Raw genomic sequence first — 25,848 nt, 5'->3', positions numbered from 1 at the left:
TCCTCGTTAAATTTCAGGTGTAGATTTGAATGCAATAGATGTCACCCGCTCCTGCAAGTGAGAGCTGTGGTTTCAAGTTGCTCAGGCCAAGGAGAGCCTCAAAGCTACATTTCTCTACTCTCAGGCAAACGGTCTAGTGGCTGATCTAGTACCGGGAGGCAGGAGTGTCTGTCCAGTGAATAACCGAGCATCCACTGGAGCTTCTGTTTATGTAGTCAGAGACCTTGAGTGTTTAGAACACAGGTGCCAGTATTTTCTGTTGATATTTAAGGACCTGGAAGAATATTGTAGTCTTTATGTATTTAACAAATGGACACGTTTTTCAGTCTCTTTTTCATTTAAGTATTTGGGATTTTCATTGATGATTGTCAGCTTAATTTTAAAGGAAAAGAAGTCCCACAATATTTTATTTATTGTTCACAGAAATGATGAAGTAACTTTATGGAGACACTTTGGTTAATACTCAGCTTTGCTCTTAAGTCAGTTGTGCAAGCAATAGGTGCACCAGTATGCATTCAGTAGCATGTCTTTTTCATTTGTATTTAATTTTCTTTAATACAGTCTCAGAATATCGGTGTGTGGTTTTCGACTTTCAGAGTAGAAGTTGGTTTCCCTGCTCGATTCAGATATAAACATGTAGATGATCTAATTTCAGGGTGTGAGGTTGCCTTTGAAACCAAAGCAAAATGAATCCAGTCTTCAGCCATCTTCCAAAAGAGCAAGGTAAGAACAGCGAGTAATCAGTGCCGGTAGTCCTTAATTTACTTTTCTACAGAAAAAGTTCCATCCTGTGCCCTGCGAATTGAAATAACTAGCAGTGTTTTTTGCACATTGCCAGCTACTCAACTGGCAGGAATAAAATAATAACTAGAGAATGAAATAGTAAAGAATTGGGAGAGAACAGAAATAGGACAATATGTTCTGTTCTCAGCATAGAAATTTTTTCTTCAGAAGAAGATTGATTCCCACCTAATTCTCATTCATCTGAGTACTTCCATTGATAAAAGTTGCAAGAGTGTGCTTCTCTGGTTTTAAAATAATAATAAAAAAACTTTGGGCGCAAACTTCACATTCTGCTGTATTTAATGTATTTTGTAGGATTGAAGACCTACCACCACCTACTAAAAAACTCACCCCAGAATTGACGCCAATGGTGCTCTTCACAGGATTTGAACCTATGCAAGTTCAGCAGTACATTAAGGTGACTTTCATGCTTCTCTTGTGAACTACATTGAAACATCCAATAAAATTTTTCTTGATGTCGACTTTTTGCTATCTAAGACTAGATTAGGATACATCTAGTGGCTAAAACCCCATTCTTACTGGGGCTGAGGTTAGACTGTAGATTATGTGAAATGAGTTTTATTTGGTAACTGTTCTGTTTTAGTTAACTACTTCATACTTCTGTGCTACTTGTTTTTTCTTTCCGTATGATTGTTTTAAAAAGCAAGAAAGCCCCTTCCACGTTTGTTTTTAAATCAGCAAACTTCATGACCATATTTAGGTGAGAAAAGTAGTGATGATTGTACTGGATAAGACCCAAGATGCTTCTAGTGCAGTTGCTATCTGTAATGCCAAATGCTTCAAAGAAAGCTGATGACAAAGCTTATGGCAGGTGTGAGATAATAAGTTCCCATGGAGATTTTGTTCTGTTCCATAATAAATCTGTCCCAAAATTTAACTCTAAATAATTTTGTAACATTCTTTTAATGGCATAAAAATCCAATCATTCCTTGAACCTTAATCATTACTAAATATTTGTTCTAAAAGAACTTTTCATTTATGTTATTTTTCACGTGTTGGCTGATGTTTGAGGCACAGGGGTTTTTTTTTTTTTTAACTGCTGACCTCAGGAGCACATGAAAGATCCTGCCACTGATGCCTGCTCCACGTAATCAAAAGTAAATGAGGCTTAGTTTGAGTCCACTACATTTCTTAGAAATATGCATCACTTTGGTGTGCTCAAAAATATCTAATACCTTCTTTATTATACCTAAACTTGTTTTTAAAGTAGTTGGACTTTGGAGTTTTTTTCCCTTGAAGTGTTTGCATTTGAAGCTTGATATTAAATATTTTGGAATGTAAAATATTTCTTAGCATATCCCATAAAGTTCCAGTGTCAGCTCCTCATTTTCTGTCATGTTGGTACTGGGTTAATTATATGGAGAATCTGTTTTGGTAACAGCTATGGCTCACAAATATAAAAAATGAACTTCAGCCTTAAGGCTTGTGAAGTTGAATCTAAACTTCGCAGTGATGATACCATCAAGACCTTTCAAAGTTTGGATACCTAGCTGAGGCTGGATACTCCTCATCTTCTTGAGATGGAGTATGCCCAAAGGGTTCCTTGAACATCAAAATGGAAATCTTGCAAGATCTGCACTCATAGGTATACAGTGTTTGAGGTGAACATGTATTAACTATGAAAATAACAGCTTTTGCCTTTCATAAGTGTACAAGAGTACTATTCACAATGTGTTTATACATACCCTGAAGGAAATAAATAGTAGAGAGGTTCCGTGTCATTGAATAATACTTTTGTGTATCATCTCTATGCAAACTATCAAAGTAAGCCAGCATAGTAAAGAAAAGTTTAAAACACTGTCCCTGTCTATCCTACTTGTTCCTTATTATGCCAGAGATCTTTTAGGGTTTGTAATACACCCAGCAGGCCTTCCTGCATTCATGACTCTTGATGACTGATGTAATAAAATCACCCTAGTATGTTCAAGATTTGTACTTAAACATATTGGTGGTTTTTTTATTTGTTTGTACAAAATGCTTGTCAAAGAAAATCAGAAATCCATGGCACATAAACACTAAGGTTGTCCAAATGTTTTTTCATTCTTTAATTTTTATGGGAGGAAGCACTCTTATTTGTAACTAACACCTATGGTAATTTGATATGCCTCACCCGTTGATTAGTTGTATTACTAGTCCCTTCAGAAAATTATTTGTGTCTCAACTGACAAGATAGCAACTGTGATGAGTTAGTTCAGGTTTGGTAGTTTAAACCAAGGAAAAATGGATAGTTGCTCAGTACAATGAAAAATACATATGGAGCTAGTGCATTTAAAGAACACAAGTTTTTCATGAGATGCTTTTTGTTTTGAAGAAAAGACTAGCAAAATTAAGTTTACCATAGCTACAGTGTATATTATACCTTCCGTAGAAAAGAGCAAAATTATTAAATTTTCTGCTTACTTAGATATAAAAGCATGTTTCACTTTAAAGAAGATTTCAGTTTTTATCTTACAGTTACTTTCTTGCTTAAAAAACCCCATAACCCAAACCAAAAAATGGCAGAAGCAGAATGTAGCTTGCAGTCTTGCCAGATGAAATTTATGTCTGGAAATACCTGGATTTTCAGTGGCTGTAAATTCTGTCAAAATTAATGAGCTTTAGGAATGACTGTAATACAGAAATCTCCTATATTTACTGTTTCATTAGGAGCTTAGTTTTATTTGATGGTGATGCTATGATTCTTCATTTTTTTTCCTCCAATTTTTAAAGGACTATTCCGTTCTGATTTGTGTTTTGTACAACTTTTAGAAACTGTATATCCTTGGAGGTGAAGTAGCAGAATCTGCCCAGAAATGCACCCATCTAATTGCCAGTAAAGTGACCCGAACTGTCAAGTTCCTGACAGCAATTTCTGTAGTCAAGCACATAGTAACTCCAGAGTGGTTGGAAGAGTGTTTCAAATGCCAGAAGTTTGTTGGTAAGTTAAACTAGCATCAACTTCTATAGTAAACATAAGGTTTGTTGATTTAAGTATGTGAAGATGGCATGCATATTTAAATACACTTCATTGTTTTGACTTCTGACTTTAGTGTCTCTTGCCAGTTTTCTAAAGAGTTCAGTTTTGAAAGTAGAGATTTTAAGTCCCCAGCAAATCTGACTAGCATGGTTCATAACTCAGGTTACGTTTAAACAATAGGCTACCAGCTAGTTTGATTTCTCTTGAGGTAGGAGGTTATGTTGGTATTGTTAAGTAAAGCTATCGTAAGAAGAAATGATGTATTATTTTTTTCTTAAGTTCTCTTTCAACAGAACATTTTGTTTCATTTAGTTTTCATCTGATTTAATACAGTTTCTTTGTGTTAAATGAAGTAAAAAAAATACTTTAGAAGTTTGCTCTAGGGTGATTAAATGGTTGGATGTTGTTAAGCATTGTAATTCTTTCTCGTTTAGGTATTTGCAGATATTTAGCTATCGTTACGTTACTTTTTAAACCCCAAATACTTTTGGTTTCAGTAATTTTTCTAAAATACAAGTTGTAAAACACTAAGCCACTGTTGGAAATACAAAAATGCATTTAAATGGTTAAAGTTAGTTAGCCTAGTACTGTAGCTGTGCTGGAAGATACCACCTTTGTGTTTACACTGCTTTTCTGTTGACAGCTGAAAATAATAAAATAAATGGTTTTGGTCTGTTTGACAAGGATGTTGGATCTGAAGAAAATCTTAAAGGCTGTTTTATGATTGCTTTATGCTTTTTATATAATTTGTTTGTAAGGAACAAATATATAACATTGCTGCATAACCATCACAAAGACTTAAATCTGCGGATGATTAACCAATAAACCAGCAAACGTTTTTATAAATCTGGAGAAGGCAACTTGCTTGGTTCAGCATTAGTGAACTTAGCTTTCAGATGGGTTGATTTCTATTAGAAGGTAAAGAAGGTTGGGATTTAGAAGTATGACTGTTTTGACCTAGGACTTGAAGTACTTTACTTGTCTACTGATATTCGGTAGATTTGTAGCTAATGGGCTGTCTTTGCTTTTGTACGTAGTGCAATGATGGAAAATAAGGCAATGGCTTTAGAAAAATTGTCCTACTGGTGTTCTTTGTTTTATGGAAGAGTATCAACACCATCTCTTGCAGGTTGTCAAAATTGTCCTTGGAAAGACCAACTTGTTCTCAATATAAAATCTTTTTGTTCTTTAAACTTCGGGGGTTTGAATTAAATCTCATTTAGAAATATGTTTGACATAGTTTTTTGTGGAAAGATGAAGTTAAGACTGAAATTCTATCCCTAATAAAAACTGAAAAATCAGCTAAATAACAGGACAAGGGAAACGGATGGGAAGTTTGCTCTGTTAAGGCTGCGTGAGGAGTTGAAGTCAGTTTCTGGGCTCCCATAGGCTGTTACAGTGATTTGAACTTAAACTTAGTCGTTCTGCTCCTTTTTTGTAGAAAATCAACAAATAAAAGTTTGCAAGCTCCTCCAATAAGTTAGAAAAAGTGACTTTATACGGCAGTGATTGGTGCTAGATACACAAGTGTAAAATACACACACAGTTTTATTCTCCATGTAATTGTGGGTCATCCTTGTAAGGCGCCTAATAAAAGGCAGTGTTATAATCATGTTAAAATTCGTGAGTGTTTACCATTTAGAGTCACTCTGCCACCAACGTTTTCTGTTCAGATTAGATCCTGGGTTATGTGGATGTTCTGGTCTTTTGTGGATTACATCATCAGTCTTTCGTTTTCAGATGAGCAGAACTTTGTGCTGAGAGATGCTGAAGCTGAGGTGCTATTCTGCTTTAGTTTAGAGGAGTCTCTGAAGAGAGCACAAGTAGCTCCACTGTTCAAGGTATGCAGTTTAAAAGGGCATTTAAATACTTGGAGCTTTTCAACCTAATTTTTTCAGCATTGGGACCACAGCTTTTGTAGCAGAGGGCAATAAAATAGACTAGCATATAATGTGAAGCATTTGATAAAAATTTTATTTTTTACTTTATGCCTACTTCCTGCCTAAGCATTGCTGGGATGGATGTAAGCCCTCTCAGTGACTGGATCCTGTAGATGTGAACAAAACATGCTCAGTATACTTAACAGTATTTGTTCCCTTACAAAACATAGAACATTGCTCCATTATTTGTAAAATGCCACTTATGGAAGGGGCCTTTTTTTTTTTTTTTAACACAAGCCTGGTATTCAAAGCATTTGCCCATAAAAATGAGAGTCTGAGAGTGAGTTTACACTTCAGCCTCAGGGAGTTCTAGTCTGATTCTCCTTGAAGACTGCACTTACCACCAGGCTGTTTCTGAGGATGGTGAAAGATGGTTTTCATGACTCCGGTTAAAATTATGTTACAGTGCAGGCAGGTATCTGAAGATCCAAGATGCTAGAGATTCTTCAGCCTGACTGAATTTGAGACGCCATTGAGGCAAACCACCTAAAAGGGTATTTTTACAACCTGTAATGAATAACAATCTATGTCTTATATTAAGTCTAAATACTACATTTCACTCAGTTTTGCAGTCTAAACAGCAAGTTTTTTTTTATTCCTGACTGGTAAACAGAGAGAATCTACTTTATGATCTGATCGCCTGTCTCAATCAAGTAGTAGGATAATTTTTGTCAGGAAGGAATAAATTGGCTATTAATTAAATGCTGAAAGTTCTTTTGCAACACTTGAGATGTCCCTGAGCTTGAAGAAGCAGGGAGCATTGTTCTTATATGTTTTACCAAGCTGCAGTTACCTTTTTTTTTTTTATATCATAGTTTAACCAGTGGTGATTTTAAGGTTTCCTGGTTGTTATTTTACAGGTGTTGAAATAGGCACACCTAAGCTGTTCAAATCTATAAAAATTGTGGGTTTGCCCCTCCAGGGAAAACATCAGTGGTAATTAAGGGCAACTCATCAGCTGATGAATTTGTTACCATAAGCTGTGATATCTAACACCAGCTTACAAAGCCTGCCCCATGATTGTGTAAGAGAATAGTCACATGGTAATAAAACTTAATGCGTTGCAGAAATCGGTTAACAAAATAATGTTTTTTCTTATTCTTTCTTTTCTCTTTTTAGGGAAAATATTTTTATATTACACCTGGAATTTGTCCCAGTCTTTCCACCATGAAAGCTATTGTGGAATGCGCAGGAGGAAAAGTATTATCTAAACAACCTTCTTTTCGAAAACTCATGGAACATAAGCAGAATAAAGTATGTAGAGTATTGCTTTCTAAAATTTACTGGTAATATCTTACGGTGTTATTCTGAGCTTACGGTTAGTTTCTTTCATTTAGAGTTTGCCAGAGATAATCTTGATTTCCTGTGAAAATGACCTTCATTTATGTCGAGAATATTTTGCAAGAGGCATAGGTATGTATAAGCTGTCAATGTAATTTGAACAGTATAGCTGTTATTTTGATTTTTTAAAAATTATTATTTTATAAGTACAGGCATCTTCTGAAGCTTTCAGATAATAGTAGAGGAATACATGGTCTATTCTGCAAACTATGGAGAAATCTGAGCTAGCTGTTTGCTAGGTATTTCTAATAGACGTATTTATAGCTAGGTCCCTGGAAGGGTAGACTTGAACTTCAGGCTTCAGTCCTGCGTGAGGCAAGATTACTGTCTCAGTATTCATCAAGTTAGTTAAGGATTCGGGGTTCTTTCACTTCAGCTATTTTTACTTCAATGTAGAACCCCAAGACATGCTGTATTTATTAACAAAGACGTGCACAGGGAAGTCTGGTATTTGCGGTGTGAAGTGTGTGATGGCTAACAGTAGGGGCCTGGTAGTGGTGGGGCAATACTCCCTTATGCCTTTGTGTGAAGAGCAGAAAGGTACAGAATGGCCCTTCCTGACGTACATGCAGAAGGAGGAAGAGTGTCCTTGTAGGGTGTAAACTGTATGCGTTTTTCATATTTTCAGATGTCCACAATGCAGAGTTTGTCCTGACTGGGGTACTTACTCAAACACTGGATTATGAATCATATCCTTTTTGTGTAAAGGCTGTCTGCTGCTTTGGGAAGTGTGGTTTATTAGAGGTTTTTCTTAATAAGGAACTAATTATTTATAATTTTTTAAGATGTGTAATGTTTACTTGATAAGGAGGGTAGTTTAACACCCAGAAACCTAGCTTAAATTCAAAGTGGAATTACTTTCTGATAGAACATACTTCAGTGGAAGTGGGAGGCAGGGTTGTCAGAAAGTAACAGTAGTAGAATATAAAGCAACAGGAAAAAAACTTGTCACTAAGGAAAATATTTGTTACGAGTTACTTACAGATGAGTAAAATAGCTTTTTACTGAAGAAGATTATAAACCCTGTTTGATAAATGCAGTGGAGGGACCACTAAGGGTTCTGTGTCTTCATCCATGTTTTTATCTAAGTTCTATTTTGCAGTCATTTCTTAAAGTTGTTCTTTCTTAACAAACATACATATAAATTTACTTGATGGATAGTAAAATGCCTTACTGCTTCGGAGTCCTTGGAGCATTAAATCTAGCTGTTCAGCCATTGTACAAAGCAACTAAAACTTCCTGTGGATGCTGTTTTCCAGCTGTTTTCCTAGGGATGATGAGCAGTTTAAAGCAGGAAAGCAAAAATAAACTGCATCTTTTTTAGGATGTGTAATTTTATTATGCTGAAACATAATTTACTATGTTTTGTATTATACTACCATTTTAAAGAGCCCACTTTAGCTATCATGATTAGCCCGTTTTTAAACATTTTAACGTAAATGATGGTACTTCAGCCACAAGTGTAATTTGGATGTAAAAATAAAAGGGCTTGCTATCTATTAAATTATGGATGTTGAAGATGAAAATGTTTTGTACTTTATTTTTATTTCTTATACTCTATTTTCTTTTATATTGATATTTTGCCCACATTTTAAATAAATGTACTTTTAAATGTTTTACTCTATATTTTAGTGGTGTTTCATTTTTTTGAATACTGTGCAACAATGGCACTCTGGTAAGAGTAAATTACTCAAATCTTTTTCCAAGCATTGTAAATTTATTTTAAGCTTATTTTACCAGGTATGTTTTAATATATGAAATCCCAGTGCTTTAAAGGGAAATTGTTGTAAATGTATATATGTGTTTTTACTGCAACAAAGAAATAGCTTGAAGGAAGGAGAAACTATAAGCCTGCATATTACGCTGTTGTGATAGCTTTTGTTTGTATAGTGAGTTTTACTAAATAAATATTAAAAAACAGTCTCCCAAATCTATATTCAGTTGTATTTCCTAATACAGACACAGTTCTAATAATCTGACTTCACCGTTTTTATCAGTTTAGATTCTAGTAGATGAAAAAGTTATCCTAAAAGCATTTATTCTGTGCTTAGCAAGCCATTAAACTCTGGTTGGGGATTGCAGATACTCACATACCTGTACAGCATCAAGTGTATTATAGCACCTTGTGAATAGTTCACAGAACAATTCAAAATACGAGATAAAAAAATACTTTAAACAATAGCTTATCATGCTTTTTTTTCCCAAACATTTTGTATTTTTATGCAGAACCATTTTACAGAGAAGCTTTTACAAATACAGTATCATTAAACTGAGGTAAGCTGCTCTTCTTAGCTTATGCAAAGCTTTCTACAGAGAAATCTTTAATTTCAAATTTCTCTTTTGTGCTATGGCTTAAAATGTAAATCCACCTGATACTTGACCACTATTTCTGTTGCCTTTCTTCCCATGCCTCAGTTCAACAAAGTGCTTAAACGAATGACAAATCCAAGCTGTAAGAACACAGTGGGAGTAAATTTCAAAATGAGAGAAGTCCCACAGAGGTCAATACTGCGCCTGTTGCCTGTTACTGCTGGCTGTGGGTTCCTCAGCTATCCTGATTGACTCCTGTATTTGGCATGTCTGTTGTCAACAATAGAGATGTCAGCTACATGATGATAACAAGAATGGTAAAATTTCTATCAGCGTGACTTTTGGTAAGGTCACAAAATGTAGTAAATGAGAATGTTATTCTTTGGCTCAAGATGGTTTTAGGTGTATTGGAGGTTAAAAAGGTATAGTACAGGGTGGGAGAAAATGGTACTTTTCTGCAAATGCCATTTACTTGTAACGGCAGTTACGTGATTTTTCTTAGTGTGATGTTCAGCTCTCCATAATACAGTTTCCTCTTCATTACAAGATAGATTAAGAAAAGTCTTTAATGTGGAGACCTAAGTTTGGAAGTTGATGACATGATTTTATGCTTCAACTTTTAAAAATAGTAGAAAAAGGAGGAGGGACTGCAGTGGGAGTTAATTGTTGGCTGATGAGTGCTTGTGCAAATGACTTAAATTGTTCAGACAGGTAGACCTGGCAAGTCTGGTCTCCCTTTACTGTCAATGGAAGGAGAGAATATCTCTAAAACCTGACTTAAAGACCCCTGCAGAGACCACATCTCTTAACAGTTCAGCAAATTAGTTTAGTTACCTACATCTTCTAGAACACAGAAAATAGGTGAGATGAATCCTACCCTAAAGAACTTCAGTAATGCATTGCATAAATACTGTTTTTTTAATGGGGGAAAAAAGTACGCCTTTTTTTTTCCCCTTCAAATACACTTCAGAATGTGTAATATTGAAACTATCTAAATCTGTGTTAATCTCTCTATGGCTTGAGACTTTCTTCACTTTACTAGTTACCAGGTTGCAGAAAGTTTTTGGATGCCTCTTCCTTCAAAACAAGTATCAGCTGTTGTAGCTTTTGGACTTTTGAAAATGTTGTGATACACAAAAATTCTTGAATAAATACTTTTTACTTGTCATGCATTCAGCATTTCTTCTGTATGCCTTACAAATGATGAATTGCCGTATCAAATGTAAAAGCTGGTTTCAAAGAGAAATACATGCATGTAATGTCAGCGGTACTGTCTGTGTGCATGAAATCAAACACAAGGCATATGAATTTGCAGGACTGGTTTCTAAAAGCTAACAAGACCTGCTAAAACAGCTTTCTGCAGAATGAAACAGCACTGAGGGAGGAGAGGCAGAGAAACCAGGTTTGAATGTGTTAGCAGGTTCTGCCTCAGCAACATAAACTGCTAGACTCGATAATGCATTTATGCCTCAGTAAGAGTTCTCTTTTAGGATTAACTTCGTCAATGTTTTCCACAATGAAGCAGTGTTGAGGATATATAACACCTTGGCCAAAGACTACTAGCGTTAAGAGACACGTGAATGCAGTAGCATCTGAGAGGTAAATTTCCTTATGAAAACTATCCAAAATGCTGTCAGATATTGCACAGAGAAGCTTGAAGAAAACCAAATGCAATCATGGAACAAATGAACCCCGTGGGAAACGTGAGTGGTAATGCATCTGTTTCATCATCAGTGGAGACAGTGTGTTGATTTAGCCAACATACAAGTATGACTGATTTGATTAACCTTTCAATTAGAGTAAAAAACAGAACCTGCCAAGAAATAGTCTTTCAAGAACCACAGGAGCTGTCCAGAGCCAACTGGCTTGCACAGATGTTACTGTGCATGTGATTATTGATAGAGAAAGGGTTTGATGAAATATGCTAGATTGCTGTTATGAACATGCTTTTCCTTGAGTGGAAGGTTGTAATACTGAAGCATCCATTTGATCCTGTCTCCGGTACTCAGGAAGAAATAAATACCTTTCATGTTGTTTAGTTGCTTGTAGAAGCATTAGGTCCGTGGTACAAGCTTATGTTCTTTGTAGAAAAGCTGTCCTGATACAGCAGTTATTTAAAGATAGATACAGAACATGTCTAATAGCAGAGACATTCCATCAGTTAGGGATCAGCTGGAAGTCAGGGAGACATGGTCTCCACTCATTACCCTGCAGCTTTCTTTGCGATGAGTCATAAAGTAGAATTGTAGAACAGAGTTGTAGAAGTGAGACTGGAAGAGATCTCTGGAAGTCCAGTCAAGGTTTCGGTATCTCGAAGGATGGAGATACCACAACCTCCATGGGCATCCTGTTTCTGTATTTTGCTACCCTCAAGGTAATAAATAAATAATCCTCCTATCTAATCAGAATCTCCATTGTTCCACAAGTGGCTGTTGACTCTGATTTCATCCCCATGCACCTGCAAGAAGAGTCTGGCTCTTGTATCCGTTCTACCCTCCTAATAGGTAGTTGTAATCAGCGGTAAGACCTTCTGTTCTTAAGGCTGAGCACACTCAGCTCTCAGCTTCTGCTTGTGCATTGCGTACTTACACCCCCTAATCGTCTTGGTAGTCTTCTGCTGGACTTGCTCCACTAGGTCATTGTCTTACTGTATGGGGGAGCCCAAAACACTGAAAAGAGAATGTACTGGGTACCTTGGCCTTTTCATGTCTTTTATCACCAGGTCTCTTGCCGCGTTGAGCAGCAGACTTTCCTTTTTCTTTCTTTTCCTTTTCTTTTTGCTGCTGATGTATTTATAGAAGCCTTTCACACTGCCTTTCACATTTCTTGCTAGTTTCAACTCGGGCTGAAGCTACTCCTGAATAAAAAAATCAACTGCACAGTTCAAGATGTGTAAAATCTCTGAGTGGAGCAGGTAAGCACCAGAACGGATGTGTTTAGGAAGGTTGTGCAACTTTAATCTTTGCGCAGCTCTACTATTAAAAATTCATCAAACGTTTTTTAAGTGCAGTTTAGTTAGTTTGTCCTATCTCAAGACAAAAGGGTAGACAAGAAGACAGCTCTGTTGATGTTTATATATTTTATGTTTAAATATATAATGATGGCTTACAGGGTGCTAGGAGATTACATAAATGTAACATTAGGTAAGAATTACCCTTTTTATGGATAGAAATTAAGATTCGGAGAGAAATTCGCACTGGGAATGGTGAAGCAGGGAATAAAACCCAGGTTAGCTAAATTCAAAGTTCACACCTTGACAGCCTGTCAAAGCCCACTCCCTTTCCCCTTTCTTCTGCCTGTCCTATGCTGCTTGCAGCAAGAATGAAGAAATGCCAAAGCAGCGGAGCCAAGGAATGGCAACAGAAGAAAGAGAGCACACACCAATGAAACAAGGAAAGAGACAGGCTGACCCCTCAGAGAACGAACTTTTACAAATGACTCCAGGGTTTAATAGGGGTGAATTTTTCTAGAATTTCTATGTAATAGTGGTAATGAATACAGAAAATATTAATAAGGAAGTTGCAGATGTGTTTTGTTTTACCTGCAGGGCTGCAAGATTGAGAGAGACTCTCTCCAAAATTACTCATTTTGCTAGAATTCATTTTGTAGGAAGCACTGCAGGCTATAGGCATTTTCTTCTTGTTGCTTTCTTAATCTTCAGAGTCTGTGCTAGTGTTTAAGAAAAAATACCTTCTAGTTATGGTTCCCAAATGCCTCTGAGCCTGTCTAGTGCTGTGGCATGTACTGGCCATGGACCAGCAGCTCTGACACAAGCAGTACCTAGCCAACCCATTTCATTCTGATGCTCATGATATTTTTCAGTGTCAACATCATGAGCTCGCAGCCCATCCAAGCTCTTTGGAAGAGGGGATATGATCTGTGTACCGTTTGTTCAATGAAGAGCAGGTTATGCTAGCACCTAAGTGGGTTAGGAAAGTGCCTTCTTTTTCTTAAAAAAAGCAATCCAGTGTCTCTTTGAAAAACACCAGGCCCCTCTCGAGGGAAAGGCATGCTTGAGAAGCTTTCCCAGTGGGACACAGGAGCTTTCCCTAGAGGAAGCCAAGTGTAGAGCAACTGTCTGAGCTCTTGGGAGATGCTTGGAGCTCTGCCAAGGGAATTTTAACCTGTGGAGTACGTATGCAGACAATTCTGAAGAGTGGGTGATGCTTGGAAAATTGTTCCCACCCTTATCAATATCTGATCCTCAAGCAATGTTTTGTCAGAAGGAGACCAGGCTGTGTCTGCCAGGGAGAAAGCACAGTAGTCAGGGAGCACCGCAGATCAGGCACAGCTTTGAATGGGCCTGCCTAGGATGTTTCCTCATAGCAAGCTATGCCAACAAGAAAAAAAAAATTGTATTTTAAGCTCAAGAGGTCAAATTTTATTAGCATGTCAACTAAAATACTTTTAAACGAAGCAGCTACATCGAAGAGAAAGGAGGTGAAAGAGAGGTTTCCCTCCTTGCTCTTTATGGCTTTAAATGGCTGATCCTCACTTGATTTCATTCAACTCAGGGTATTGGGGTTGTGGGAAATTGCACAATCCTTTCTGGTGGGCAGGAGGTTTCTCTTTCCAGATATTAAAAATATCTTACTAAATAATGATACCTCCTCACCGTTTTCATAGCTTTTGGAATTTGACATTTACGTTTGATAAACTCACAGTTTTTATGGACAATGGCTATGTCCTACAATCCCTTTGTGAGAGAAGATAGCGAAATGGCTTTGTCAGAAAAGAACTGCGTTTCAGCTACGTTTGGGAAGCCAGGGTTAACCCATGGGCCCCAAAGCAGCAGGAGCCCATCAGCCTTCCAAAGACCAGGCTGGAGCAGAGAGAGGAAGAGGAGCTCAGTGGTATATCAGCCAAGAGACCAGGCAGAGGCAGTTAGCCTTCCCAGGAAGAACCCTCTGAAGAAAAACACGAGTATTTCTAATCTGCTCAGAATTTTCTATCTTCTGTTAAAGAAATAAAATATTTTCAAAGGAGAAAAAAAGGGTAGAGAAGAGTTTGATTTTTCACGTGACAATGGTGGCTTCCAGCCCAGCATGGAGAGAGGTGGACTGGAGCCACTGGGCCAGCTTGGAGAAAGATCAGAATTGCAGATGAATCAGGAGGGGTTAAAAAGTTACAGCGTGCTGGCTGGGCTGTGTGCTCCAAGGCTGTGACAGATGTGAAGTAAACCAGCTTCGTTTTGTCTGCAGTGAAGTAGTTCTGTCTCACCTGCATAAAGTGCATCCACAGAGCCCTTCTGTGGTAACTCACTCCGGTGTTCAAACGTGCATATTGCTGTAGCTATGGAAATACTAAAGCTGAGTGCATTTTTGTGCTCTAGGCCCAGCTGGAGGGGAGCCTGGGGGAGAGACCTCAGAGATGTGACTGAAATGCATTGGGAGGAAAAGAGGAATCAAAACACAGACATATTCTTCCTCTTCCAGCATCCTTTACTGGGAGGCTTGACGGTTACAGCTTACATCACCTAAGGGGAGAACTCAGAGGAGCTGTGGTCCAAGGCGTATATAAATCACCTCTTTAGCAGAGTTTCAAACGCAGCAAACCCATCTTTCCTGTATCTGACCCGACCTGGACTGAGTGAGAATGAGACTCCCATCTCCCTGGCAATACCAGCATCTTTGCTTCTCATGCAGTGTGTTGGTCAGTCCAGAGCTTCTTACCCTCCCATTTCATGCTGCTTTTACTCTCCGGCGCCTTCTTTTCCCTCTCTGTCCAGAGAAGGCTGCAATGGCCATGTATTTAACTTCCCAGACTCTTTAGCTCTTGTTGAGCTGAAGAGTGCTTTACCTAGCCTCCCAAATGCCACCACCTTTCTGACAGAGCACCCAGCGCAGTATATAAACTATCCAGGATATTAAAAATGCTACTGAAGGCATTAAAAGTAATATATTTTGTGTCCTCAGCCTCTGATCAGACTCTAAACCCTCCAGGATGCTGTCTGCAGCGTGAGCAGCAGCTCTCATTTCCACCTGTGCTCTTCAGCTTGTCTGTTCCTCACATGAAGGTGGGCTCATAGCACAGCTCCGGAGAGGAAATCAAGAGGTTTGCTTACTAGCAAGTTCCCCAGAGTTTCTTTGCAATGAATGTCCTAATGTGTCTGTTTTATAGAGCCTTTCTATCTTGGTCAGCAGTGACTGATACAGCCTCATTTCCTCTCGTACCATGCCAAGAAGTATTTTATTGTGAACTGCATTTCTACTTCGTGGAACAGACAATATAATAAAGTCTAGTTATTAAAAGAAGTATCTCTTTTGATTTTGGAGACAGAAGTTAGGTAGAAGAAAACAATGTTTGTAAACTGCTCTGATTTGTTTTGCTGTAAGGTAGAGAAATACCTGAAATGCACATTGATCAAATGCAAGCTCCATCAAATATCCATTCATTTACCCTGGTGGTGAAATACCAATATTAACAAACCCTTTGAAGCACTGTTACAGCTGTGATGACCCAGAAATACTAGAAAAAGCTTTACAAGGAGAGCAAGTATCTCTTCCTAGGATAGCTGATGTGGATGACCGAAGTGGCCAAGCTCCAGATCGTGTACGCACCTGGAGAAAGACTTTTGTGATTGAAAACTTCTCTATTTTATCTGTTGATACCATCTGATTAAGTGAAAGACATCATCCCTCCCAACACACTTGCTCTCCTACGTCAGTGAGCTGGTCTTTGTGAACCCCTGGGAGCATCAGTGACTTGTGAGGAATACGACAGCGAGAGAGCAAAACCTGCCCACGGGCTGGAGCTGCGGTGCTTCTCTCTGCAGATCATTTCAAATGATAAACTATTTACAGACCCATTATAAAACCTATTTTCACATGGATGTGAGACCCAGGGTCTTTCTAAGAACCAAGAAATGTATAAGGGCTAAATGAAATACTGATCTCAATAGTTGGGTCAACGAAGATAAGGGAATGCAAGAGACGTGACAGTAGGTGCTGGGATGGCTCCGAAGAACTGAGTCACTGGTCATCAGCCTGAAGCTGGACAGCTGAGCATCCTGTGGAGGTATAGTACTACTGTGCTTGCTTTGAAAGAGATGCAGGGATAATACCAAGCAAGAGTGGAAACTTCATGCTACTGCCTATGAGCAATGGGAGAAAATGTATCCTCCTCCCAAAAAAGGTGTGTGCGGGGGATTTTGTGAGGCTAGGAGCCTCTGGGAGCTGACAAATCAGTAAATTATTCCATTTAAATTGAAGCAAATTGCGAGAAACTGTCAATTTTGATGAAAGTAATTCAGGACTTTTTGACTAGGGAGGCATTAGGAATTATTAAAGTATCAACTAATAAAATAATTGGAATGAAACAAATTGAGAAAACAAAGCAGAAGCAAAACATTTTATACCACTGTAATCAAACCTGCTCAATGTGAGGAAACTGAAATGGGATTTCACATTTCCAGTTTTGCAGCAGCATCGCTTGGTAAGTGCTGAAATGATGCAGAAGTTTTGCAGTTTATCTAAACTCTGAACAAGTAAGGAGAGAAACTTTTCAAGTTTATTTTTCCTCAAGCACCGTACTAGGCGTAACTGCTAACTACCAGCTACTTCTTGTAGCACCTCTAATGAAATTGCTGGCACAACATCATGCAGCACTTCAGGCTAGTTCAGTCATTTATTTAGGTGATCTAACTGATGTTGTTAATTGTTTATCCTTCACTTACACAGACCTTTAGAAATCGTCACCCACCCTCCACACACAAGCTGCGAACAGCCATGCTAGCCCCTACCAAGTGAAGGTGCAGTTTCCATCTTTAGCATCCTCTGCATGAGAGGGCTAAGAAAAAAGAGGGGCAGAAGTATAAGGAGAGGTGTTTCCTTCAAAGGACTGTCAGGAAAATTACAGCTTTGATAGCACCATCCTATAAACTTAAAAAAATGGCACGGGAAATATAAAGGCAGAAACTGAGCTCTTTTTCTACCTATAAAGAATTTAATTCCATTTCTTCCCCTCTGAAAAACACCTTTACCAAACCCCAACTTGCACTGGGTTGTATTTCGTAGTGGAAGAAACGTGATTCCCGGGCTTCTCTGCTTATGAAATTCAGAAATGACAAAGGAGGTTTCAGGAGCTGTTGCACTCAGTGCTGCTTTGCTTTGCTTCCTTCTGCAGATGGTCTGTTTTGCTTTGCCCTGGTGAATATGGCTCCCTGGATTTTTAGCAAAGCAATATACCCATTTGTGTCATTAAAAGAGAATTTAATATGTCAGCAAAGACTGAATTGCTCTCCCTGGGTTTTGCCCTGTAGCTGCTGAATCCAGTGAAGAAAGCCCAGGTTACTTCAGTGACTGGGGAATGAAAACACATACTTAACATGAAGCGTGGAAGTAGCTGTACTGACCTCTCCTGCGATTATCACCAAATTTAAACCCACATCAAAAGCACCGAGGCTGAGGGTAACCAAGCAGCAGATGGACAGCCTACCAATGAGCAACACAGACAGAACCACAGACATCTAGTCCTACCGTCCTGCATTAACACTGCTCGGTCCTCCCCATTAGTGTTACCCATCATGGCAATTTTCTTCCAAAATGTGTTTTGCGGCTGCAAACACGCAGAGCCAGGCCTCTGGTTGCGTTTCTGCCTTGTCTCTTGCAGGTCTGCGCTTTGCCAATTTGCAGTGAATCCCAATTTCAGCAGGGATGAAAACTCGTAATAATAACTCAGCAGCATTAAAAAAAGAGTAACAATCCTTGCCTCACTTCTGCCCGTAAACCATGCAGAACATGCAACTTGCTTTGATAGGACAGTGAATCTGTGTGACAGTGCTAGTTCTTGTGTCTGCATAGCAGAAAATACTGATAGCCTTTACAGTGTGATCTGTTGCTGTGGGCTGTTCTTTCAGTCCTGGCTGAGTGTTTGTCACCCGTCCTCTTCCAGACCGTAGGTCAAGTCACATTCCTGGTGTCTGAAAGTTCTGCACTGGCACCCGTCACCCACAGCTTCAGCCTCTTTGAGTGATAAATTACTAGTTAACACATGTGGCAAAGGTTTCTGTCGTAATTATTACTTGCAGCTCCTCAACATGCTGCTCCTCCTACACAAATAGTTACTGCCAGGCCCTTTTAAAAACAGGTGACAATAGACAGAGGCAAGACAGGGTTGCAGAGTAGTTGTTACAGGCACACCAGTGCGCTGCTTTCTCAGCAAAACTGACTGTAGTTTCGGGGTCCTGGGACTTGTAAGAGGAACAAGCGGATCATTTGGGCTCCGTGGTCACAGCAAGGGCAGGGATGCTCCCTTCTGGAAGGAGGAAGGGAATCGCGGCATGTCTGTCAGCAATCTGCCACCTACGCCCCACCTCTCCTCCCAGGAGTGCTCTTTGTGTTTGACTTGGTGCTGCTCGTGCAGAAGCATGGCCAAACCCTCAGCTTTAAAGGCAGCACTGAATGCAAGAGGGTTTTTCTTTAGGACGGCATGGAAAAAAAGTGCTTGGAGGGACCAGACTGAGTAGTGGAGTCTTGCTCTGGCACGGCTGTAATGAGCCTGTTAATGCCGGTTTATTTTGTTTGTTGATTTTCTTGGGCTCTGCAGCCTGGCAGAACACTGTGTTCCTGTCGTTTGCCTCCCGCTTTGCCTTTAGAGTACATTGAAAGCTGGTGAGAAGCAAGCCATTTACCGACAGGTTTATTAATGGAGATTTATTGTTTATATATCCACCATCACAACAACTTCAAGTGTGCGATGTTTGCTGGACACAAATGTCCCTCCTGTAAGAATATATTTATTAATATCTAATGCTGTATATTTAACTCTAATAGGCTGCTGAGACATTTGTATGCTGAGTCTCCCACAGACACATCCTTGTATCTCATGTTTGAGTTTGCTTGCCATATAGCTCTTGAGCACAAAGCCATGACCTGAGTGACAGACAAAGCATCATAAAGTTCCTCTGGACCCTCCTGTCCTCTCTGTTGGTCTGGCAGCGTCATGCAGAAGGGGTTGTCTGTGCAAGGACCACCTGAAATTACATAGCTCACTTGAGTGACGTGAACACCAATGCTCAGTATTGTCACACCAGAGGGCTTAGGATCCAGAGGCTAATTTGAGATTTATGACATTTAAAACATACTTACCATTTAATTCTGGGTTTAAACTTTAAGCATATTTTTAAGCTTTTCTCGTTAGCACAGGGTTAGAAACACGCTTTTAAATAGGGAATTAGATAACTAAGGGATTTGTGTTATTAGAATCATAGAATGGTTTCGGTTGACAGGGACCTTTAAAGATCATCTAGTTCCACCCCCCTGCCATGGGCAGGGCCATCTTTCACTAGATTAGGTTGCTCAAAGCTGCATCCAACCTGGCCTTGAACACTTCCAATGATGGGGGATCTACAGCTTCTCTGGGCAACCTGTTCCAGTGTCTCACCACCCTCAGTGTAAAAAAATTCTTCACCTCTTCACAGGAGAGGTGTTCCACCCCTCTGACCATTTTCGTGGCCCTCCTCTGGACCCACTCCAACAGGTCCGTGTCTTTCCTGTGCTGAGGACCCCGGAGCTGGAGGCAGTACTGCAGGTGGGGTCTCACCAGAGCGGAGTAGAGGGGCAGAATCTCCTCCCTCGACCTGCTGGCCACGCTTCTTGTGATGCAGCCCAGGGTACGACTGACTTTCTGGACTGCAAGTGCACATTGCAAGCTCATCATCAACTTTTCATCCACCAGTGTCCCAAAGTCCTTCTCTGCAGGGCTACTCTCAATCCATTCATTCCCCAGCCTGTACTGATACTGGAGATTGCCCCAACCCAGGTGCAGGACCTTGCGCTTGGTGACTCCAGGAGCTGGAGCTGCAGTTGTCAATAAAGGTGCCTCCCAAGGCACAGTGAGCTGCGGAGATGCCAGCTCTTGCAATCTTAGTTATCTACTCAGTGCCAGGCTGAAAGGAAAGCTTTGAAAATCTGACCCTGTGTGCTGAGCTGTCATTGCTGGGTGGTGAGCTCTTCATAACCCAGAGAAAGCCGGATTGATGATCGTAGTTGAGTTCTTCAAAAAAATCCTGTTGTATCCTGGGTATGAAATGCCTAATCAAATCATGTTTACTGCTCAGCACTAGACTGCTAATTTGCTTTGATTTAGAATTTAAAAAGATAATTGCAGATGTGTGCGTCTGCATAGGTTGCTGTGAAAAGGCTTTCCTCTCCATTTAATAAGCAGCCCATTAATATGGACTGTGTTAATTTGACTTTCCTTTTTCAATACGATTGATTTTCGTCCCTCCGTTAGAGGAGGAGATGGAGACAAGGAACACTATGTGCTCACACCAGAGGCGCGGGGAGACGGGGAGCTGAGGAGCAGCCTCCTCTCATGGGATATGTGGGATTCCCCTTGCCCTAGAAAAACCCTCCCGGGAAAAGCAGGGAGAAAACCATTGAAGCATTTTTACTCCTGTTTTAGCGTTAATAAATGTGGAATGAGCTGAACGTTGCAGGTAAACATGGCATCAGCATAACACAGAAAAATAATTCCTGTTTACCAGATCACTTTTCTTTGGGCTTAATTGCTACCTTCAGATGGTCCCAGGGACAAATCCCTGCTTGTGCCCTGATAGTGTTTGTTGCTGACCCTTTGCAGCCTCTCACACAACCAAAAGCTGCCCAGGCTGGGCTACTGCTGCACTCCTGGAGAACAGCTCATCTGCCATGTTTTACTGTTTATTTTACTTGAGGATGACTCCGAAGATCACCTTGCCTCAGTCTGCATCCAGCCAAGGCTCCCTCCCAGGCTCTGGCACCTGCCTGGTAGACGCCTGTGGTTTTTGAGTCCAATTAATCAGATCAGCTTTTGAAGGTGAGGGAGTCAAGATAACATGAGATCATGTGTCTGGTGTAGGGAGACTTCACGCTAGGCTGGTTAGCCTGACCCCTCAGTATCTATGTTTGCAAGAAAATAATAGAAAGTTTGCAAGAAAATAATAGAAAGTTTGCAAGAAAATAATAACTATAGACATGAAAGTGCAACAGAGAGGATGACTCACTGGCTCCTCTTGGCAGGTCCTTCTTCCCCACTCATAAATCAACACCAAAGAACATGTCAAACAGGCTGGCGCAGTGGTGCTGCGGTGGGATTGCACCGGCCATGCGTCGTTGCATTAACCCAGAGCGGAGCAGCAGTTGATGCTGCTTCCATGTGTGCTGAGAGCAAAGGAGATACTGTAAAGGACATCCCTGGATCTTGCTGTAACCTTTGCCTGTCCTCTCCTTCCCCTGCAAACATGAATCTTCAGTTGTCCATACAGGCAGCAGCACCACTGCCATCTTCTCGTATGGGCTTAATCACATGCAGAAGCGTGCATTAAAATTCAGAGATCTTCTTCTTTCTGATCTTGCTTGTGAGGAGACAGGAATCAGTCTTCTGGTCTTCAGGGATGGAAACTTTCTCTAGAGATAGTTCTTGTCATTTTTTTTTCTGCTCATGGAAATGGTAGTGATTAATTATTTTAACTTTCCTGAAGTGGCTTGAAATGACTAGTGGTTCTGAAATATTGTTCAAAACCCCAAGTATAAGGGCATTCCAGGACAAATCTCGTCATCCCTGTGTGGTATCTCCAAGGCAAGGTATCATGGGAATAAATCAGGACGGTGAGATCCAGCTTCTCTGTAGAAACAGTGGAAGGAGGGTGCTGCCTGCCAGGCTCCTTCAGCCTGTTTGCTGCGACACCAGGCTCCTCCTGATCCCTGCTTCAGACCTCTCTTTTGTGGGTTTAGGATTTCTAGACAGGGATTTAGCAATCTGAGTTGTGGGGTGAAAGATTGTCCGAGTTCAGACTTCAGTGCGACTGCTCCATTTTCAGCTATTGCCTCTCCTTGTAAATGACTTTTTAGCTAAGCTGGTCTTGTAGTACCATTTTATACAAAAGCAGTGTTGCCTGAGGAGATGCCTTGCACTGGGTGGTTTGGGAGCTCTTGTCCGTGGAGCTGCAGAGAGCAGCCTGGGCACCGGGAGGAAACCTGGGGCCACCACACCGGCCAATGCCGGGGATGTCTGCTGCAATCCAGGCAACGCTACAGGCTTGGGGACAAGTGGCTGGAAAGCTGCCCTGCAGAAAAGGACCTGGGGGTGTTGATTGACAGCCGGCTGAAGATGAGCCAGCAGTGTGCCCAGGTGGCCAAGAAGGCCAACACCATCCCGGCCTGTATCAGACATAGTGTGTCCAGCAGGAGTAGGGAGGTGATCGTGCCCCTGTACTCGGCGCTGGTGAGGCCACACCTCGAATACTGTGTTCAGTTTTGGTCCCCTCACTCCAAGAAGGACATTGAGGTGCTGGAGCGTGTCCAGAGAAGGGCAACAAAGCTGGTGAGGGGTCTGGAGCACAAGTCTGATGAGGAGCGGCTGAGGGAACTGGGGTTGTTCAGCCTGGAGAAGAGGAGGCTGAGGGGAGACCTTATCACTCTCTACAACTACCTGAAAGGGGGTTGCAGAGAGGTGGGTGTTGGTCTCTTCTCCCAAGTGACGAGCGACAGGACAAGAGGAAATGGCCTCAGGTTGCGCCAGGGGAGGTTCAGGCTGGATATTAGGGAAAATTTCTTTGCTGAGAGAGTGGTGAGACACTGCAATAATCTGCCCAGGGAGGTGGTGGAGTCACCCTCCCTGGAGGTATTCAAGGAGCGTGTGGATGTGGCATTGTGGGATGTGGCTTGATGGGCATGGTGCTGTGTGGTGTGGGTGGGTTGTTTTGGTGTGGGTTGTGGTGTGTTTTGTGGTTTGTGGGTGTGTGTGTGTTTGTTGTTTTGTTTTTGGGGTTTTTTTTGTTTTTTTTTTTTGTTGTTGTTGTTTTGGTTTTTTTTTTTTTTTGTGGTTGGACTTGATGATCTTATAGGTCTTTTCCAACCTTAGTGATTCTGTGATTCTGTAATCCAGACAGGACACAGGGAGCAGTGTCCAGGGTAGGCTCAGCAGGTGGAAAACCAGATGTAGGTGGGTGGAGAGGTTCTGGGGTGTGAAGTTTTGCCTTTATCTGTTTTTCTGTTCAGCTGGAAACATCAGAAAACACCAAAACCACCATTTCCAGTGTCTACCCTCTTCAGCTGAGCTCTGAGCTCAGCCTGTATTAGGCAGGATTTTTGTTTGGCACCAGTGAAAGATGTGCAGACACAACTGTGTTCTCTGAGCCTGGAAAAGAAACACTGGAAAACACCTCTTCGTTATAGGGAACATGCATTCAAAGGGACAAAACACAGAGCTCCGGATGGCCGGGTCAGCCACGAGTGGCTTTGCCCTAGAGCATTCACCTGCAAGACCAGGTCCACGCGTCCCTCGCGTGGGCAGAGCTCACCTTCCCTGCATTGCCCCTTTGTGACAGCCCGATGCCAGCCCAGAGGTAATGGAAGGTCAGCTGCAGCCGGCAAGGGACATCCCCAAGTCACCAAGCAGCAAAGCTTGTTCACCATCAATATGGATTAAGTCAAGAGGTGCGAGACTCTTCTGCCACGTATCCAATCCCTGAGTTACAGCAGTATTTTCCCCTTGAAATTCTCATGTTCACCAGCACAGCAATATTTCCTAAATTGTTTTCCTCTGTGAGTACGTTTTGCGCAGGAGATTCAGCACATGAAGCAGATTTCTCGTACGATGAGAGGATGTTTTGCATACATTCCTTCAGAGACCTTTTTCTGCACCTCTGGGGATTTGGAATACTGTATCTAATAATACACCTTAATTAAAATAAATAGTGCTCCTAATTATGTCTTGTCACACAGTTTGTACCCTACAATTTACTAGTGTGATATAGCTACGATAAAAACGTTAAAAACATACTCATATGTAATTTTACCCCTACAAATGTACTGCTGCGGTGCCTAAGAGATTGCTCCCAGTCTTTTATGAAGATGCTGCAGGTCACATTAAGGTTTCCTTAAACTATGTTTTCAGAACTTCAAACTTCAAACAGTTCTGCTTCAGGAAGCAGTTTTGTAACTGTAAGGATGCTGACAGCCACAAGGACAGAGTCTCCTAGCAAAATACAAACATAAAATGAAAATAGGAGAGAAGAAAATGAAGATAAAGGCTGTTGCAATTTATGGCTTATGCCGTAAATAAGGCTGACTTTAATAACAAGATCAACTTTCACAAGAACGAGCATCTTTGAAGTAAAAATGAAGGAGTCTTTCCAGGGGGGTTGGGAATGGCTGGCACTTGTGTCTTCAAAAAGTTGTGGATTCATTCTGTTTATCTACATCTTTGCAGAGTCACTTCACATCTGGAGTCTCTAAGTGAGCCCCCACCCTGTACGTCTGAGGCACAGCAGCATCTGGGTCACTGCAGCTGTTCGCTTTTATTTGGGTTTCAGAGTCAGTTTTGGTTCCTCAAAACTTCTGGCTACCTGAACCCAGGCCCATCTGGCTTCTTTCTATGTAAATGAATTAAAAAGCTCATTGTACTCGTTCAACCTAAAAAGGAAAATGAAAATTATTGTCTGCCAAGTATCTTGTCCCTTAGTAGTCCTGTTTCTAGAGGCGAGGGGACTCTTCGGTTTTCAGAGTCACCCAGAATTGTTTTTTATTAACTGGAGTTATTGCTTGTTTAGTATTCAAAGTATACACTGTGACACCCACAGCACAGCAGCTCTGTGCGCAGTACAGATGGGATCGCACTCTCAGATGAACTGGGAAGTGCACAGCAGCTGCTGAAGGTGATTCCCCACAAGAGGAAAGGATGTGCTCCAAAATTAGCACCGATGAGGCAAACGGAGCCAGATTAAACAGGGTCTTCCAAATGTAATTCAAACCTTCTTCTCGGGAAGAAAGGTAACAGTAAAATAAATAATAAAGTCAATTGTTCTTCATCGCATCAGTCATTAAGGTCTGTGGTCATCTCCATGAAAATGCCACTAGGGGAGGAACCTGTATTTATGCTTGGCAGTCCCTGCATTTTGAGCTTAGATCACAAACACCAGCAAAAAGTCTCTTCCTTTACACCCCCACTTCGACTAATTTTTAAATTTTTTTTTATTTTGTGGTAGGAAATTGAAATAGCCACAGAAATAGGAAGTGCTGGAATTTGTTTGGACCTCAGGTCTCAAAAAGACAGTGCTGTGCAGCAAGGGCAGAAAATCACAGCACGTAGAGCTGATACCTGGATCCAGATCCCTGGACCTCTCACCAAGGGTGACCTGCAGAGTCTAAAAGTTATTATAGGCCTGGGCTGGAAACAGCAGTGTCTTTATGGATGCCTGCTGAACTAAGGCCAACAGCCTCCTCTGCGAAGGCGCCAGGGGACACTGCAGCAAGGAACCTTCACTGCATAACACCATATTATGCAGAAAGGAAGAGGGGAAAACACAGAATACATTTCACTGCTGAGAAGCTTTAAAGTGGGATATATTGCAGTGGGAACTTGCAGTTGCATCCTCCTTGCTTCCAGCTTTCACAGTCCATGTCTGAAATAGTTGGCCCTTCTGGACTCACTGCAGGGGAGCAGCACAGAGGTCTGGGTGTGCATCCCCTAAACCGCTGTGCGTGGCTGGTCCCAGAAATGACTGCGTTTAGA

The 25,848-nt window shown here is 40.9% G+C and overlaps 1 protein-coding gene across 1 annotated transcript in view; it reads left to right on the top strand.

The window, feature by feature from the left end:
• The window catches only part of PAXIP1 (PAX interacting protein 1), a 53,706-nt gene extending 28,163 nt beyond the window's left edge, over positions 1–25,543 (top strand). The window contains exons 14-21 of the mRNA XM_059818786.1: positions 656–723; positions 1,099–1,201; positions 3,553–3,721; positions 5,501–5,601; positions 6,820–6,954; positions 7,038–7,113; positions 7,670–7,743; positions 25,322–25,543. Of these exons, the coding sequence (XP_059674769.1) occupies positions 656–723; positions 1,099–1,201; positions 3,553–3,721; positions 5,501–5,601; positions 6,820–6,954; positions 7,038–7,113; positions 7,670–7,743; positions 25,322–25,543 (948 nt within the window). The remainder of the gene's footprint in view (positions 1–655; positions 724–1,098; positions 1,202–3,552; positions 3,722–5,500; positions 5,602–6,819; positions 6,955–7,037; positions 7,114–7,669; positions 7,744–25,321) is intronic.
• Positions 25,544–25,848: the final 305 nt, after the last annotated feature.

This window comes from Gavia stellata, chromosome 6, assembly GCF_030936135.1.
Source record: "Gavia stellata isolate bGavSte3 chromosome 6, bGavSte3.hap2, whole genome shotgun sequence".
Classification (NCBI taxonomy): domain Eukaryota; kingdom Metazoa; phylum Chordata; class Aves; order Gaviiformes; family Gaviidae; genus Gavia; species Gavia stellata.
Note: the sequence above shows the minus strand (reverse complement) of the source record. Positions and strands in the feature narration are given on the sequence as shown.